General features: G+C 44.8%; 1 protein-coding gene across 2 annotated transcripts in view; it reads right to left on the reverse strand.

Annotated features, from left to right (window-relative positions):
• Positions 1-19,617, reverse strand: part of CS (citrate synthase) — a 38,418-nt gene that overhangs the window by 11,046 nt on the left and 7,755 nt on the right. For both annotated transcript variants that reach the window (XR_009451232.1, XM_059683256.1), the window contains exons 2-6: positions 6,437-6,487; positions 5,344-5,451; positions 4,569-4,634; positions 3,624-3,755; positions 3,191-3,379 (exon numbers count right to left, since the gene is read on the reverse strand). Coding sequence is in view for 1 of the 2 variants with exons in the window: in XM_059683256.1 (XP_059539239.1) it covers positions 3,191-3,379; positions 3,624-3,755; positions 4,569-4,634; positions 5,344-5,451; positions 6,437-6,487 (546 nt within the window). In the remaining variant the exon portion in view is untranslated. The remainder of the gene's footprint in view (positions 1-3,190; positions 3,380-3,623; positions 3,756-4,568; positions 4,635-5,343; positions 5,452-6,436; positions 6,488-19,617) is intronic.

Below are 19,617 nucleotides of genomic sequence, written 5' to 3' on the forward strand. Positions count from 1 at the left end.
TCGGCCTGCGGACTGAAAGGTCCCAGGTTCGATTCCGGTCAAGGGCATGTACCTGGGTTGCGGGCACATCCCCGGTGGGAGATGTGCAGGAGGCGGCTGATCAATGTTTCTCTCTCATTGATGTTTCTAACTCTCTCTCTCTCTCCCTTCCTCTCTGTAAAAAAAAAAGAAGGTGTAGCAGCAAAAAGAGCATCAAGCACCACTAAACTGAAGCACCAAAACCCAGTGCTAATTTTTGTGTAGTGTGAACGTATTAGACACACATCCTAAGGGTGACAAATATATCACTTCTAGCTTGTACTCTCCAGAAGATCGGCAAACTTAGATGACAACTCACAAACAGATGATGGTAGAACAATCAATCAATGGCTACGCTAAAATGGAGGCAACAGCAAGCAGAGGAGCACATTTCAGTGATTCAACAAAGGACAGCGTGAAGCAATGCAGCATGTTTGGATGCCTGGGGAGTGTCTTGTAGGAATCCATTAAAAAGTAGAAGCTGGCCCTAACCGGTTTGGCTCAGTGGATAGAGCGTCGGGCTGCGGACTGGAGGGTCCCAGGTTCGATTCCCATCAAGGGCATGTACCCTTGGTTTCGGGCACATCCCCAGTAGGAGGTGTGCAGGAGGCAGCTGATTGATTAAAAAAAAAAAAGTAGAAGCTGTTCTCTCCTCATGACAATCAAGTAGAAACTCACTTCTGGGTGGTAAGTTTCTAAAAGATGAGTTTCGAAGAACTATAGGTCTTTTTTAGCTTTAAAAAAATATGTATATGCCGAAACCGGTTTGGCTCAGTGGATAGAGCGTCGGCCTGTGGACTGAAGGGTCCCGGGTTCGATTCCGGTCAAGGGCGTGTGCCTGGGTTGCGGGCGCATCCCCAGTGGGAGATGTGCAGGAGGCGGCTGATCGATGTTTCTCTCTCATCGATGTTTCTAGCTCTCTATCTCTCTCCCTTCCTCTCTGTAAAAAATCAATAAAATATATTTAAAAAAAAAATAAAAAAAATATGTATATATATATTTATTGATTTCTGAGACAAAGGGAGAGGGAGAAAGAGACAGAAACATCAATGAGAGAGAATAATCGATTGGCTGCCTCCTGCATGCCCCAACCCAGCACATGCCCTTGACTAGAATTCAACCTAGGACCATTCAGTTCGAAGGCCGACGCTCTATCCATTAAGCCAAACCAGCTAAGGAACTGCAGGTCTTGATTCAATTTTTTGTGTTATGGTGACCCACACAGATAACAATCACCTGAATAGCATTTAAAAAGAGAAAATGAGGAAGGAGACTTGACTTGGGGTGGTAAACAGACAATATAATATACGGATGACATAATTTAGAATTATATACCTGAAACCTATATAATTTTATTAACCAACATTACCCCAATAAATTTAATTTAAAAAAGGGGGAAATGAAAAGCAATATATTCAGGTTATATAGCTTTCTGAATCTACTGATGTGCAGCTCTGTAAATGCTTTAAGTGCTTGTGAATGTGTATATTCTGTGCCACTCCAATACCCTCCTCCTCTTCAATGCCAAACAGACTAATATCAACTGCAAACTCTCCCTCCCTCCTTCCCCCAACAGCAAACATAATTCTTTATACACAGTTGGCATCAAATAAATATTGACCAACCAAATGAAACAGGATTTGACAAAATCCCAAGGGGATTTCATCAGACTAGTGGACCACGGTATGGCACACAGACTATTCTGTGTCTTGCATCATAGTAAACTCTTTCAGGACCACTTGGTGGTTAGCATCTTATTATCAAAATCACTTAGTATACCTGTTTTGCAAAAGGGAACTCTTGTGTTCCTACATTACCTGTCTCTGAATAAGAAACAAAAGAAAATGAGATGTGCTCCTGTAAACTTAACCAGAAATCTTGTACTTTACCCAGTGTTTATGAGTATATGGGCTACTGCCAAGAGGATGAAAGGAATTAGATATTCTGTATTGGGACAAGACACAGTAGTCTTCTACTACAACTACAGAGTACAAATATTTCATTTTCCGAAAATAAAGCTCAGAATCCTGGATCTTCTGGGATACAAACTACCCTCCCACTCCTGACAGGTATCTTGAGTGGGCTAGTTCAGAACTGTGGCTGATTTGCATCAGTCCTCCCAGACTCTAGAGTTGCCTTAGTTGCCATTCTTAAGATTCTCATTTGAAGAGGAAGACATGGGACCATTTGAATTTAGTGTGAGACTGCACTATGAATTCTTCCTCAGGGACCCTGCAGTTAAATCACGTCCTTTTCTTTCTTTAAAAAAAAAAAAATTGATTTGAGAGAGAGGAAGTGAAAGAGAAACATCAATTTGTTGATCCACTTATCTATGCATTATTGGTTGATTCTATTTTTTAAAAAAATTATAATATTTTTATTTTAAGAACTTTTTTATTGATTTCAGAGAGAGGAAGGGAGAGGGGGAGAGAGAAAACGTCAATGATGAGAGAGAGCCCTGGCTGGTTTGGCTCAGTGGATAGAGTGTTGGCCTGTGGAGTGAAGGGTCCCAGGCTTGATTCTGGTCAGGGCACATGCCTGGGTTGCAGGCTTGATACTCAGTTGGGGGTGTGCAGGAGGCAGCCGATCGATGATTCTCTCTCATCATTGATGTTTCTCTCTCTCCCTCTCCCTTCCTCTCTGAAATCAGTTAAAAAAAAAAAAAAAAGATGAAAGAATCATTGATTGGCTGCCATCTGCATGCCCCTACTGGGGGATTGAGCCAGCAACCCAGGTATGTGCCCTGATGGGGATTCGAACCATGACCTCCTGGTTCATGGGTCGATTCTCAATAACTGACCAACACTGGCCGGGCTGGTTGATTCTTTCATGTGCCCTGATTGGAGAGCAAATGCATAACCTTGGTGTGGACAAAGTCACATCCTTTTCAATGTTCCAACAGCCCTGTGTACGTATTTCAACAGGGTTTTACAGAATTTTATAGTTTCTTTTTTACATCTATACAACCCTAAACAAACTAACAACTTTGGTGATAGAAAGCATGCTCCATATACCCAAAGACAAAAAGCGAGCCACAATAAAAAACAGTTAAATATGTTTTTGGCATAACTCAGGAGTAAATTTTCCTAAAGATTCTATATTCTTTTTCTTCCTTCACATTCTATTCTCTGAATCCCCATCACACATCAATCACTGCACCAAAATTACCTACCTCCCAGTACTTGGTTCGGCTGATACCCTCTGCATATGCTCGGGCAAAGTTGCTTTCACTATTGAGGGCTGTAATGGCTGCACTGAGCTGAGACATGGGGTGTAGATTGTTGGGAAAGTTGTCCAGCATGGTGACCACATGGGAAGGCAGAGCTGCCCTCTTTGCCCACTCTTTTGAGAGCCACGACACCTGTAAAAAAGGATACATTGCTCAACAAGGCAAGGAAAAAGAAGAGAAAAAGACAGTGACATATGAGTAAGAAAATACAAGCAAATTCAACCCAATCCCCTTATACACAGAACTCTGCTCTGATTCCTCCTGTTCACTGTACATCTCTGTAAACTACCACCAACAGCCAGATCAGGATTAAGTGTTAGAAATTAGAGAAAAGCAAAGGAGGGGAATGAGAAAGGCCAATATCCTCCTGCTTTACCTGTTCCTCTGTTGGGATTTTCCCAGTTACCAGCAGCCAAAATAAGCCCTCCGGCAGGGGTTCTTCCCCACCCTTAGCCTTGGGCAGCTGTTTCTGACATTCAGGGATACTGTAGCCACGGAAACGGATGCCCTAGAAGGAAAAGAGTGAGAATGTTATACAACTTAAATGTATTAGCCTGGAAATAATTGACTGGTCCTACTCTTATCAGACATTTCAACAAATTAGAGTAGAACTTTTAAAACTTAAATCTTCATAAAACTTACTTCTGCTTTGTACTTTTACTAGCTGGCTTATTAAAAAGGTAAACTCGCCCTGACCGGTTTGGCTCAGTGGATAGAGCTTCAGCCTGCGGACTCAAGGGTCCCAGGTTCGATTCCGGTCAAGGGCATGTACCTTGGTTACGGGCACATCCCCAGTAGGGGATGCGCAGGAGGCAGCTGATCGATGTTTCTCTCTCATCGATATTTCTAACTCTCTATCCTTCTCCCTTCCTCTCTGTAGAAAATCAATAAAATATATTTAAAAAAAAATAAATAAAGCTAAACTCGCCCTAGCTGGTTTGGCTCAGTGGATAGAGCGTTGGCCTGTGAAGTGAAAGGTCCCAGGTTCGATTCCGGTCAAGGGCACGTGCCCGGATTGTGGGCTCGATCCCCAGTGGGGAACTTGCAGGGGGCAGCCGGTCAATGATTCTCTCTCATCATGGATGTTTCTCTCTCTCTCTCTCTCCCTCTTCCTTCCTCTCTGAAATCAATAAAAGTATATTAAAAAAAAAAAAAGGTAAACTTATTTTTCAGTTATTCCATATATACCTATTTTCAAGCTTCCAAAATATAAAGGAAGGTGCTTTATTTTGTTCTCCTTACCCTTAGTGGTCTAAAACACGGTGTGCACAACAGTCAGTAAACACAATAATTATTAGTGATTAACGTGAAGGTCTCTTACCTCATCAGGATCAAGAACTGATGTTTCATATACCAATCCCTTCATGCCTCTCATGCCACCATACATCTAAAGAAAAGAAGAGGATGCAACCGATGGTCAGAATAATTCAGGCTAGAGCTTGTTAGTGGGATCTGGGAGAGGTCATTTATCTCTGACTTACAAGACTTCATTTGGGAGAGATGATTTCCAATGAGTTAACTTATTACAGTATGGAACTTTGCAAGGGAACCTACTAATGTTGGAAATGAAATTTTTAAATTGAGAAATAACTATCTTTATTTGATGTTTCTGCCTCTGTTTGCTTCCTTTTCCTGTTGAATTTTAATTTTTCTCATGCCCACTGTTACAACCAAAGTAAACAGAATGGGAACTACTATAGGGGAAGGGGATAAAAGACTAATGGCTAAGCACTGCTGTGGAATTATCATCTGAGCTGCTCAGACTCTTAGGGCTAGAAGAGAAGCCATCCTAAAGCTGTTCTAGAGGGCCTGGATGGTCGGTACAACGTCGACTCAAAAGACAGAGAGCACTGGCTCCAAAACCTAGGGTGTTGGAAAGAGAAATAGAAATTTCATTCATGCCTCCCATAGGTGAATTAGGTTAGGCTCAACTATTAAATCTAAAGAAAATAAGTCTAATTTCTAATAAAAATCATTAAGCACCAATATTTCCTTATATAGAACAGAATGCTTTTGAATAGTCAGTGAAGAGAACAATACTTTTGCTAAAGCACATTACAGAGCGACTTTTCCAGCCAAACTCCCACAACCCTTACCATGTCCACAGTGATTTGGCCCACCACTGTCTTTCCATGTTGCTGCCTGAAGGCCTTAACTCTGGCCTGCTCCTTAGGTATTAGGTCAGCCAACACATCTTTCAAATTCTAAAAAGAGAAATAGGCTAAGTTATGGTCAAAATGCTGACTACATTACCTGCAAAGTAGGTATATGAAGACTTTTTCTTAACTTGGTTTTCTCTACCTGCCAGGGAAGACTGGTCAACTACTCTACATACGAGGTTAAAAGAATTAGGTGGAGCTCTGGCAGGGGGGCTCAGTTGGTCAGAGCGTTGTCTTGATATGCCAAGGTTTTGGGTTTGATCCCATCAGGGCACATAGAAGCCATCAACCAATGAATGCATAAGTGGAATAACAAATCGATGTTTCTCTCCCTCCCTCTCTCTCTCTCTTCTCTCTCTCTCCCCCTTCCTGTCTTTCTAAAACCCAATTAAAAGAACTAGGCAGAGGGAAAGGAGAATAGGGAGTTATTTTAATGGATATAGAATTTCAATTTGGGAACATGAAAAAGTTCTGGGGATGGACAGTGCTGATGGCTGTGCAATAATGTGAATGTACTTACTACCACTGAGCTAATACACTTAAAAAAATGGTTAAAATGGCAAATTTTATGATATGTATATTTTAGCAATTTAAAAAAAAAAAAGATTAGGCATGCCCAGCTGGCAAGCTCAGTGGTTGAGTGTCGACCTATGAACCAGGAGGTTGCGGTTCAATTTCTGGTCAGGGCACATCCCCAGTTGCAGGCTCAATCCCCAGTAGGGATTGTGCAGGAGGCAGCCCATCAATGATTCTCTCTTTCATCATTGATGTTACTCTCCCTTTCTCCCTTCCTCTCTGAAATCAATAAAAACAGTAAATTTTTTAAAAGGTTAGGCAAAAACATTTTATATTCTCATCTCACTACACTATTGAATAAATGACTTCTTAAAATAATAGTTATAATAATAATAACAAACACCTCCAGAAGATTAGAATAATGATGAATCTGGGTGGTAGTCAAACCACCCCAACCCTATCCCAGGATCAGGCTGCCTCAATGATTCTCAGTCTTTTTTCCCCCAAAACTTACCGCGGAGGAAGCACTAGCATGCCGGGCAGCAAGAACAAGACAGGATGCATTCTGCAAAGAAAACACAAAAATTTATGCAATAGTTACTCCTCCCTCCTATGTATTAACAAGAAGTGACAGTGCCTCAACCTGTATTCATCTTAGCCTCTTAAGGACCGTTTGGCATAAAAAAAAGCTGCGAAAGGCCCTGAATAGCTTGGAAGGAGTTACCAAGTCTGGAGGCAGCAATCGGGTTTAGCTCTGCTTTTTGCATCCAGAGTTGCTTTAGCATCATCCCCTGAAGACACACTCTCTCCCGTCATTGGGGTTCCAGGGCTGGGCTTTGTTAGGCACAGAGGAAAGGTCAGAAAGGCTGTTACAGAGTACCTAGTCCATCCCGATCTAGCTCTTAATAATTCTGAGTGGCCCTGAGAAAAGCAAATGAGGGAACTGATCGATTACTTAGCCCTGCTGGTAAAATCAGGCACCTAGTAGTGTTTTGGCAACACTTCCAACCTTTCCAGGCAGCCTAGGAGCGCCCACAGGCCAAGACTGACTATGGGGACACTCCCTCAAATGCTCCTGGAAAAAGCACACAGACAGAACATCCTCAGAGTGACAACCGACAGGAGGCTACTCAGCAACAGTAATGGAAACTGGAAAATCATCTTCAAAGTGCTGAGAGAATTAAGCTAGAGTTGTGTACTAGGTGAAAAAATATCTTAAAGGAGGTGAAATGAAGACATTTCAGACAAACAAAAGATGACAGTTTATTGCCTATACACCTGAACCCAAAAGGATTTTTAAAGATACACTTCAAGAAGAAAATTATCCAGAAAGATGGACCTGAGATTCAAGAAGGCTGTAGGTTTTATTCCCCATCAGGGCACATATGTACGTTTTGGTTTGGGGCACGTGTGGGAGATAACTGATCAATGTTTCTCTCTCACGTCAATGTTTTTCCTTCTCCCTCTCCCTCCCCCTTCCTCTCTCTACAATCAGTAAAACATAAAAATAAAATAAAAAGAAGGCTATATTATAATCCTTACTACAAAGACAAATAGCGTAGCTAGCCTATTAATATGTTTAGAGATAGGGTTCCCCCCCCCCCCAAAGAGAAACAGCTTTCTATGAGAAGATTGCTGACCTGCAACAAAAAGTTCAACACTGCCTTTAAAAAACCAATTAAACTACATAGCACCTATCCCTGGTTTTGCTTTCCATGGTTTCAGTTAACCGTGGTCTGAAAAAGCTAAATGGAAAATTCCAGAAATCAACATTTCATGTTTTTTTCCCTAGTATATTTTTATTACTTTGAGAGGTAGGGAAAGGAAGTGATAGAAATATCAATGAGAGAGAATCACTGATCGGCTGCCTCCTGCATGCCCCCCACTAGGGATCGAGCCTGCACACCTGGCATGTGCCCTGACTGGGAATCGAACCATGTGACCTCTTGGTTCATAAGTTGACACTCAACCACTGAGCCACACTGGCCAGGCAATAATTCATAAGGTTTAAAGGTCGCATTATCTTGCTTCATCCCACTGGGATGTGAATCTTCCCTTTGTCCAGTGTATGTATCCACACTGTTAGTCACTTAGTTGGCTGAGTTATCAGGTCCAGTTGAGATTTCGCAGTGCTTGTGCTCAAGTAACCCTCATTTTACTTAATAATAGTCCCAAAACATAGAGTAGTGATGATGGCAAATTGGATATGCTAAACAGAAGCCATAAAGTGCTTCCTTTAAGTGAGAAGGTTTAAGTATAGCACAATAAAATATTTTGAGACAGACCACATTCACACAACTTTTATTACAGTACTAGAGACCTGATGCATGAAATTTGTGCAAGGGCTCGGCCCTCACAGCCCCACCCCCTCCCACTGGTCATTCCAGAAGGTCGTTCTGCCTTCTGCTGTTTGGTCTAATTAGCATATTAGCTCTTTATTATATAGGATATTGTTATAATTGTTTGCCGGGGTCCAACCCCAGCAGGTCCAGGGCTCCCAAAGGCGTGGACGGAGTCGGCGAAGAAGGAAGGACACGGAGACAGTGTTCAGTTGATCAGCAGCCTAGCCAGGATCTCCAGCCAAGTTCTGGTCTCGATCTCCAGAGAGGTTCTGCTCAGGTTCTCCAGTCAGGTTCAGTCACCAGGTTCTAGTCAGGCTCTCTTGCCAACCTCTGCAGTCAGGTTCAGTCCAGGATCCCTTGCCATGTTCTCTCCAGCGAAGCTCCTCCATCTCCTGGTTCCCTGTAGGTTCTGTCTCTCTTGGTCCTGTCTTCTGAGTCCTGTCTTCCCAAGCCCTGTGACTTGCTGTCTTGTTACATCTGTATTTATACCAGTTGATTCAATCCTATCAATCTCTATTCCAAAGGTTAGGGCGTTTCTTATCTCCATTCCAGGGAGTAAAGATTATGTAGCTTAAGCATGATTGTTGGTAGTTAAAGTGATTAATTACCCGCCTGGCACTTAGTTGAGGGGTTTATTCCCTCCCTAACTTCAGGGGAAAATCCCTACCTGGGGATTCAACCTTTCTCGGAGAGGTGACCTTGGTTAAAACACAGCGCCAAGAAGGTGAGCAAACATATTAAGAACCGTATGCTATATATGCCAGGTCCCTTGAAACAGCACGGATGGACCGGCTCCCGGCAATTGTTTTATTATTAGTTATTATTAATCTATTACTGTCAGTAATTTATAAATTACTCAGGTATGTATGTATAGGGAAAAACATAGGGTTCAGTACTATTTGTGGTTTTGGGCATCCACTGGGAGTCATGGAACGTAACCCCTATGGCAGTGGTTCTCAACCTTCCCCTTTAAATACAGTTCCTCATGTTGTGACCCAACCATAAAATTATTTTCGTTGTTACTTCATAACTATAATGTTGCTACTGTTATGAATCTTTTTTTTTTTTTTAATATATTTTATTAATATTTTACAGAGAGGAAGGGAGAGAGATAGAGAGTCAGAAACATCGATGAGAGAGAAACATCGATCAGCTGCCTCCTGCACATCTCCTACTGGAGATGTGCCCGCAACCCAGGTACATGCCCTTGACCGGAATCGAACCTGGGACCTTTCAGTCCGCAAGCCGACGCTCTATCCACTGAGCCAAACCGGTTTCGGCTACTGTTATGAATCTTAATGTAAATATCTGATATGCAGGATGGCCGAGGCGACCCCTTTGAAAGGGTCGTTCGACCGCCAAAGGGGTCGCGACCCACAGGTTGAGAACCGCTGCCCTATGGACAAGGTGTAACTACTGGGCTAACTAGCTATAAGGGGTTAGACAAGGAGATATAACTTTTCTGCATGAGATGATTTTGAAGATAAAATGAGATAGTCAAAATAAACCCCAGTTACCCCATCTGTAATGTGGTGTTATTACTGACTACACAACTCAACAGGGTTATTTTGTGATAAAATGAATGTGAAAGCACTTTGCAAACTAAAAGGATCACACACATACAAACTAAACCTGGAGCAAGTCCACACCTCCCTCCCCCTTGCCAAAAGGCCAGAAGCACCTTTTCTAGTAAATATTGTCTTACTGTCTAGTTGCTCTGAAAATCATTTGAACCAGTGATACTGTATAAATTCCAAAAAGCTACATGCCTAGGTTGAGAGTTCAGTAGGGCTTGAGGCTTTTTTTAGATTTTAGTGTCCCTCTTTCTGTTGTGGCAGTACCAAGGATTGAAAAGAGAAGTGACCTTTCAGGAAAAGGTTAGTTTTAAAAGAATCAATCCACCTTAGCTGGTTTGCTCAGTGGATAGAGCATTGGCCCTTGGACTGAAGGGTCCTGGGTTCGATTCCAGTCAAGGGCACATACTTTGGTTGCAGGTTCCCCAGCCCTGGTTGGGGTGCATGCAGGAGACAACCAATTGATATGTCTCTCTCACATCAATGTTTCTTTGTCCCTCCCTCTCCCTTCCACTCTCTCTAAAAAAATCAATGGAAAAATATCCTCGGGTGAGGATTAACAAAATAAAATAAATAAAAAAGAATAAATCTAAGGTGAAAGCCTGAAAAGGTGGTGGGAACAGAGTGCAGGGGGTCAATGAGAGGGGGAAAGGGGGGACATCTATAATACTTTCAACAATAAAGATATATCTATCTATCTATATCTATCTATATATCTATATCTATATCTATATCTATATCTATATATCTATCTATATATATATCTCTAAAGCTACATCCAGAGAACACAGGCAAACTATCCCTAAAGCAAAGGCAGAACACCTCAACTTGTTAATCAGAGTGTCTGTCATACTCCTTTCCTTAAACTTTTTTTTTTTTTAATATATTTTATTGATTTTTTACAGAGAGGAAGGGAGAGAGATAGAGAGTTAGAAACATCGATGAGAGAGAAACATCGATCAGCTGCCTCCTGCACATCTCCTACTGGGGATGTGCCCGCAACCCAGGTACATGCCCTTGACCGGAATCGAACCTGGGACCTTTCAGTCCGCAGGCCGACGCTCTATCCACTGAGCCAAACCGGTTTCGGCCTTTCCTTAACTTCTTAAAGAGTCTCGTGTAGTTCACTGAGGACCATTTGGGCAAGAAGTAAACAGCACAAAGAGCCCTTTAGCCTCTTCACCCTACGAGGGACAACTGGGAGCTGGACCCAACACTACAGAGATAACTTTTCCTATTCTTATTAGTCTCCAAAAAAGGGACAAGAAAAAACATGTGAATAAGTCAAACTATTGTTCTACGGAGCTAATAGCCATGTTCAAGCTATTCCATGCTCAATGGTTCCACAGATCCCCTATTATAGAGGCCCCATCTCCCAGCAACTGTATCAGTACTGCAGCAGACCTTTTACTAGATGTACCGGTTAATAATGCAGATTTTTTTCAATAAATGGAGTTGCACAGATATTGATATATATGCGATTTGATATGTATGCTATTTTGTTGTATTGATAGCAAATTTCAAAACTTCATATGTCAAATTTTCTGAAGGTATTAACATCATAGATGTTTTTACGCTTAAAAATGTCAAATTTCGTGCCCCCCCCCCCCCCAATAAAAAGCATTTGCGGGGAGTTTTAATTCATTACTTTATTTTGAAGAAAAGTGCTGCTGAATACTTTGGGAAGGTTATGGTGAACATACTCCATCTCAAGATACTTGTGAATGCTGGTTTAAACGCTTTAAAAGTGATTTCGCTGTGCAAGACCAAGACGTCAAGGTCAACCAAAAAAGTGTGAAGACCAACAATTAAAGCATTATTGGATGAAGATGTGTGTCAAAACTCAAAAACAACTTGTAGAAAGAGTAAACGTTGCTCAGCAAACAATTTCCGATCGTTTACAAGCAATGGGAAAGATTTTAAAGGATGGAAAATGGGTGCCACATCAACTGAATGAAAGACCAATGGAAAACTGAAAAGTCATCAGAGTAAAATATTGCTTCAACGGCATGAAAGAAAGTCTTTTTTGCATTGAATTGTGACTGGCGATAAAAAGTGGCTTTGCCCTAACCAGTTTGGCTCAGTGGATAGAGTGTCAGCCTGTGGACTCAAGGGTCCCAGGTTCGATTCCGGTCAAGGGCATGTACCTTGGTTGAGGGCACATCCCTGGTGGGGAGTGTGCAGGAGGCAGCTGATCGATGTTTCTCTCTCATCGATGTTTCTAACTCTCTATCCCTCTCCCTTCCTCTCTGTAAAAAATCAATAAAATATATTAAAAAAAAAAAGTGGCTTTATTTTGAGAATCCCAAATGCACAAAATGAGGGGTTGATCCAGGTCAACCATCAACATCGACTGCAAGACCAAATCACTTCGGAAAGAAGACAATGCTCTGCGTTTGGTGGGATCAGGAAGGTGCAGTGTATTATGAGCTTCTAAAATCAGGTAAAACCATTAATACTGATCACTACCGATAATAATCAATTTGAACCAAACTTTGATCGTGAAACGACCAGAATGTTCCAGAAGACACGGCAAAGTAATTTTGCTTCATGATGATACATATGTCATCATCACACACTTCAAAACCAGTTAAAGACACGTTAAAAGATCTTGCCTGGGAAGTATTAACCTGCCCGCTGTATTCACCAGACCTTGCTCCTTTAGATTACCACTTGTTCCGATCCATGGCACACGCACTTTGAGCAGCACTTCAAAACATACGAAGAAGTGGAAAACTGGGTCTCTGAATGGTTTGCTTCAAAACAAGGAAAGTTATATTGGGACGGTATCCACAAATTACCTGAAAGATGGGGAAATGTGTAGCTAGCGATGGGCATTACTTCAAATAAAGCACTTTTGATGTTTCTCTTGAAATTATCGTGTTTTCTTTGATTACAAAATCTGCTATTATTAACCGGTACACCTTGTAATTCTGGGTCATTGGTTGTTGCAGTGGTTGATTGAGTTTTTAAAGAGGCTATAGGGGGAGGGGGCAGGTGGGTGGGACAACATATCATCTGAGAGAAGAAAGAAGTTAAAATACCTCCATAATGGACAATTTTTCCACTTCTAAACCATCTTTAAATTTCCATAATGGCTGGCTGCTTCATTGGCAAGAGGATTATAAAAAGAACAGCCTAATGCCGAAGCTGGTTTGGCTCAGTGGATAGAGCGTCGGCCTGCGGACTGGGAGGTCCCGGGTTCGATTCCGGTCAAGGGCATGTACCTGGGTTGCGGGCACATCCCCGGTGGGGGATGTGCAAGAGGCAGCTGATCGATGTTTCTCTCTCGTCGATGTTTCTGGCTCTCTCTGTCTCTCTCCCTTCCTCTCTGTGAAAAATCAATAGAATATATTTAAAAAAAAAAAAAAAAAAAAAAAAAAAAAGAACAGCCTAAGGTTAAATCTTAGGGGGAAAATATATATATGAGCTCAACATATAGAATGGGGGCCCACATCTTAAGATGAAAATGGAAATACCCTCAGGTTGGAGGTCTTTCTTCTACCAATAAGAACATAAAACAAAAACAGTCTATCCCCCATTGTGAGAGAGAACTGCTAGAATCAACGAGTGGCCCTCTCCTTTTAATTCACTTAAGATTAAAACAAGGTAATACAAAAATGAAAGAGGAAATCAGAAAGAAAAGGGTGGAAGGTCACTTAACAAGGCTATAAGAATGCAACATCATTAGGGAATCAGAGGGTCATGATTGCTGCTTAGTCATTTCTCAGATCTGTTTAGATGAACGCTACTTTAAGCAAATGATTAGGTAAGAGGAAGGAACTTGGAACTAAACTATCACCCTACTTCCACCAATAGCAAAGTCTTACTTTCCTTTGTAGAGAGCATCTTTGTCATTTAATGAGGAGCCTCAGAAGTAACTTAAAGAACTGATCTCAACTGTCCCTAATCTCCATCAGCAACACTTCTTCTTAGCCAGATCTCCAATTTGCAAAACAATGCTAATTTGTGGAGAGCTTGGTTACATAACTATAGAATAAAGCTGGTCTCTTCTCATTCTACGCTTCTCTGCCACTTCGTGGCTGTGTAACCCTAGTCAAGTCATTTAACCTTTCTGTACCTCAGTGTCCTTAGATGTAAAATGGGAACAATAACTGTACCTACCTCAAAGGATTGCTCTGAGGATTAATTCAATACAGGGTGGGACAAAAGTAGGTTTACAGTCATTTGTACAGAAAATACAATAATTAATAAATTATAATACAAGAATAAATTGTTTTGTGTATTCACAACTATAAGACTATATAGCCCTACCCTGTTTTTACAAAGCACTTAAAACCATGTCTGGCACATAGCAAGTGCGTAGTATTTGTTATACAATCCTACATAATAAAGAGCTGACATGCAAATGGTCATCATACCCTCACGCCTTCATGCTATAACGGCTCAGACACTCAACACTGGTGAGAGAGGAATGGGGACCAGCCAGGCTGCGGCCTGGGAGAGGGACAAGTCGCCTGCCCCGCGTTCCTGGGCACCAGCGGCTGGGGCTGTGGCCCAGGAGAGGGACAAGCTGCCCACCCACGGTCCCCTGAAGCTGTGGCCGGCCCAGGTGAAGCTGGCCCGGGTCCTGGGTGCCTGCAGCTGGCCAGAGGGAGGGAAGCCCAGGTCCTGGGTGCCTTCGACCGACTAGCGGAGGGAATCCTGGGGCCCGGGTGCAGGGTGAGGCAGAGGCAGTTAGGGGCTTTCAGGCCAGTAGGGGAGCAGTTAGAGGTGATCAGGCAGGCAGGCAGGTGAGCGGTTAGGAGCTAGCGGTCCCGGATTGCGAGGCAGTTGGACATCCCCCAAGGGGTCCTGGATCGGAGAGGGTGCAGGCCAGGCTGAGGGACCCCCCCCCCCGTGCATGAATTTCATGCACCAGGCCTCTAGTCTATATTATAAAAAGCCAGTGGCCATGATGCCGTAACAACCAAACCAACGGTCACCAGGAGGTGCATTGATAGGTCTCGCAGCGATGTGGTGGGTCAGGGGTCACGTGGCAGTGCAGTGGGTCTCACACAATTTCGCACACTGGGCCTCTAGTCTATCTACACTAATAAAAGAGAAACATGGTAATTGGCGTACAACCGCTACCCTTCCCATTGGCTAATCAGCGAGATATGCAAATTAACTGTCAGCCAAGATGGCGGCTGGCAGCCAGGCAGCTTGAAACTAACATGAGGCTTGCTTGCCTCAGTGACGGAGGAAACCAACGTTCCCCGCCTGCCGCTGCAGGCCTCTGAGTGGGCAGTTTCAAACATTGTAACAAATACCATCGGACTTCAGCCAGCAGATTCGCAACATTGAATGCAAAGGCCAGAAACCTACTTTCAGGAGCAGAGGCCTAAGAGCTGGAGCCAAGCCTCAAGCTAAAGCTGGCCCAGAATAAAAAAAAAAAAGGAAAAAAGGAGTATTTGGGAGCTTCAGTCACCCCCAGCCTGAAAACAGCCCTCAGCCCCTCACCCAGACTGGCCAGGCACCCCAGTGGGGACCCCTACCCTGAAGGGTGTGTGACCAGCTGCAAACAGCCATCATCCCCTCACCCAGGCTGGCCAGGCACCCCAGTGGGGACCCCCACCCTGATCCAGGACACCCGCAGGGCAAACGAGCTGGCCCCCACCCGTGCACCAGGCCTCTATTCTATATAGTAAAAGGGTAATATGCCTCCCAGCACCGGGATCAGCGGAGCCGAGAGGCCTCCCGGCACCGGGATCAGCATGACAGGGGGCAGCGCCCAAACCCCCTGATCGGCCCTGCTCTGTGTGTGACAGGGTGCGGCACCCCAACCCCCCCTCCCCCGGGCCCTGCTCTGTGACGGGGTAGAGCCATAACCTCTCCATTGGCCCTGCCCTGAGTGTGACAGTGGCGGTGCCCCAATCCCCTGATTGGCCCTGCTCTGTGGGTGATAGAGGGCGGCGCCCCAACTCCCCTATCGGACCTACTCTGTGAGTGACGGGGGAGCTCCTCAATCCCCTAATGGGCCCTGCTCTGTGCGTGACAGGGTACGGAGCCCCAACCCCCCTGATGGGCCCTGCTCTGTGTGTGACAGAGGGCAGTGCCCTAATCCCCAGATTGGCCCAGCTCTGTGCATGACAGGGGGTCACGCCGCAACCTCCCCATCAACCCTGCCTTGAGTGTGACAGGGGGTGGTGCCCCAACCCCCCAATCGGCCCTGCTCTGAGCCCGACCAGGGGCTGCACCTAGGGATTGGGCCTGCCCTCTGCCACCCGGGAGCAGGCCTAAGCCAGCAGGTCGTTATCTCCCAAGGGGTCCCAGACTGTTAGAGGGCACAGGCCGGGCTGAGGGATCCCCCCTTGCCCCCGAGTGCACAAATTTTTGTGCACCGGGCCTCTAGTATATATATATATAAAAGCCCAGTGAACGGAACGACCAGAACAACTGGTGGTTATGGCGCGCACTGTGGCAGCCAACCAGACTGATCCGGGCCCCAATTGGCCCCCAACAACCTGATCGGGGGTGGGGCCGGCCAGTCAACTGCCTGTGCATGAAGTTGTGCACCAGGCCTCTAGTCCTATATAATAAAAGGCTAATATGCAAATCAATTGAACGGCAGAATGACTGGTCGCTATGACACGCACTGACTACCAGGGGGCAGACGCTCAATGCAGGAGCTGCCCCCTGGTGGTCAGTGTGCTCCCACATGGGGAGCGCCACTCAGCCAGAAGCCGGTTCATGGCTAGCGAGCGCAGCGGAGGTGGCGGGAGCCTCTCCCACCTCCATGGCAGTTGGATATCCCCTGAGGGCTCCCAGGCTGTGAGAGGGTGCAGGCTTGGCTGAGGGACGCTCCCACCCCCACCCCCAGTGCACGAATTTCGTGCACCAGGCCTCTAATCTACACGAATAATAGAGGAATATGCAAATTGTCTGGGACACCCTCACAATAACAGTAACAACCGGACAAAACAGCAGGCTGCGTGGGGTGACAAGGTGGACAGGGGATTAGTTGAGGGACAACCAAATGACTGAACAGCAGGCTGCGTGGGGTGACCAGGCTGGCGAGTGGGGGCTGTAAGGGGCAACCAGGCTGACGGGGGTGGGGGGCAGTTAGGGGCAACCAGGCTGGCGGGGGGTCAGGCAGTTGGGGGCGACCAGGCCGGCAGGGATTGCATTTAGGGGTGATCAGGTTGGCAGGCAGAGGTGGTTAGGGGTAATCAGGCTGCTAGCGGGGGGCAGTTAGGGGCGATCAGGCAGGCAGGCAGGTGAGCAGTTAGGAGCAAGCGGTCCCGGATTGGAGAGGGTGCAGGCTGGGCTGAGGGGACCGCCCCGTGCACAAATTTCGTGCACCGGGTCTCTAGTAAATATATAAAATGAAATAGTATGGCCACTTTATCACACCCTTCAGTGTAAGGTTTAGTCATATTTTTAGCTAACCCTGCAACTTAGATAAACTAAAGAAATCAGAAACATTTTAAAGTCAGCAATTCATTGGTATGACCACTCAAAAGGCTAGAACAGGAAAAATTTAAGTGAGGACAACTTTACCTATGATGTAGAAGTCAGAGAACATGATGTGGAATTAGAAACAGAAATCTGGGTTCTAGCCTCAGCTCCATTACTAAATAACTGAGACACCCAAAGCCAAATAACTTCTCCATATTTAGGATAACACTGAAGCTACTTAGCTCAAAGTCTAATACAGGTGTAAAGGTGCCTTGCTATTTAAAATATGACTGCCTAGCGAATGGCATCAGTATTACGTGGAAATTCTTAGAAATTCAGAATCTTGGGCCTCACCTCAGACCTATGGAATCCACGTCTGCCCTTTAACAAGCTCATTAGGTGACTCACATGAACAATAAAGATTGAGACATGGTCCAAAGTGTTAAGCAAGGGAGCAGAAGGATCGAATGTAAAGAGCCCGGAATTTGGAGTTATCAAGGATCAAGTCCTAAATCCAGATCCTGCCACTATCCTGCTGTGTTACCTTGGCTATGTGACCTAACTTCTGTGGGGGAGGAAGAAACTTTCTCCTAACTTCCCAGGTTCTTTTGGCTTGTCTAGTAATTAAATCTATGGGAGACAGATTAACAAGAAAAAACTAAATGTAATACATACACATGGGAACCTCACATACATTAGTCAGAGACCCCACATACACAGGAGGTTCAAAGACAAAAAGGGAAAATGAGGTATATTTGACATTTTGGGCTAAGGATCATCTTAGGCATTCAGAGGGGAGAAGGCTGATAAGAGATGTTTGCCCTGGCCAGTGTGGCTCAGTAGTCAGAGTGTTGGCCCATGGATGTACAGGTCTTGGGTTTAGGCCTTACCGGTTTGGCTCAGTGGATAGAGCGTCAGCCTGCAGACTGAAGGGTCTCAGGTTCGATTCCGGTCAAGGGCATGTACCTTGGTTGCGGGCACATCCCCAGTAGGGGGTGTGTAGGAGGCAGCTGATCGATGTTTCTCTCTCATCGATGTTTCTAATTCTATCCCTCTCCCTTCCTCTCTGAAAAAAAAATCAATAAAATATATATTTTTTAAAAGTTTTTGGGTTCAGTTCCTGGTCAAGGGCATGTACCTGGGTTACAGGTTCGATCCACAGCCCCAGATTGGGGCACATGTAGGAGGCAACCAATTGATGTGTCCCTTTCACACTGATGTTTCTCTCTCTCTCTCTCTACCCTTCTCTTCCTCCCCCTCCCTTCACTCTCTCTAAAAATCAACAGAAGAAATATCCTTTGTGAGGATTAACAACAACAAAAAATATGTTCAGTAATTAGATAGGTCATAAAAAGTCATTTCTGGTGATAACTTTCATTATGGGCAAGGCCCCTAATTGAAATTATTTAAGAGAGAAGTAAATTTCTTGTGAGCCTATAGAGTCTTGATTGGCTTCAGTTCAAAATAATTTACATGCCAAAGTGCCACATTTTAGTGAGGCCTATTCTGAAACTCTACACTAGTTTTTGCATCTCCAAGTTTGTAATAATAAAGCCAATTTCAGGGTAGACAAGTAGACTATTCCTATATAATAAAAGCCTAATATGCTAAGTGTCCAGTCGTCCGTTCAACCAATCAAAGCGTAATATGCTAAGGCCGCTCAACTGCTTGCTATGACATGCACTGACCACCAGGGGCAGTAAACCAGTTGACCAGTCGCTATGACGTGCACTGACCACCAGGGGTCAGATGCTCTAACTGGTAGGTTAGCTTGCTGCTGGGATCTGGCTGATCGGGACTAAGCAAAATGGGCCACACACATCCTGGAGCCCTCCTGTGACCCCTCCCTGGCTGGCCAAACTCCCATGTCCCTCCCCAGCCCCGATTGTACACCAATGGGGTCCCTCGGCCTGGCCTGCACCCTCTTGCAATCCAGGACCCCTTGGGGGATGTCCGAGAGCCAGTTTTGGCCCGATCCCACTCAACACAGGAGCTGCCCCGTGGTGGTCAGTGCGCTTCCACAGGGGGAGCGCTGCTCAGCCAGAAGCTGGGCTCACAGTAGGTGAGCGCAGCAGCGGTGGTGGGAGCCCCTCCGGCTGCCGCAGCAGCGCTAAGGATGTCCAGCTGCAGGGAGTGGGCCTAAGCTGGCAGTCAGACATTCCCCAAGGGCTCCCAGATTGCGAAAGGGTGCAGGCCAGGCTGAGGGGACCCCCCCACCAAGTGCACAAATTTCATGCACCGGGCCTCTAATATATATATATATATGTATGTATGTGTGTGTGTGTGTGTGTGTGTGTGTGTGTGTGTATATATATATATATATATATATATATATATATATATCCCTAATATGCAAATAGACCGAACAGCAGAACAAC

The sequence above is a fragment of the Myotis daubentonii genome, chromosome 2 (genome assembly GCF_963259705.1).
Source record: "Myotis daubentonii chromosome 2, mMyoDau2.1, whole genome shotgun sequence".
NCBI lineage: Eukaryota > Metazoa > Chordata > Mammalia > Chiroptera > Vespertilionidae > Myotis > Myotis daubentonii.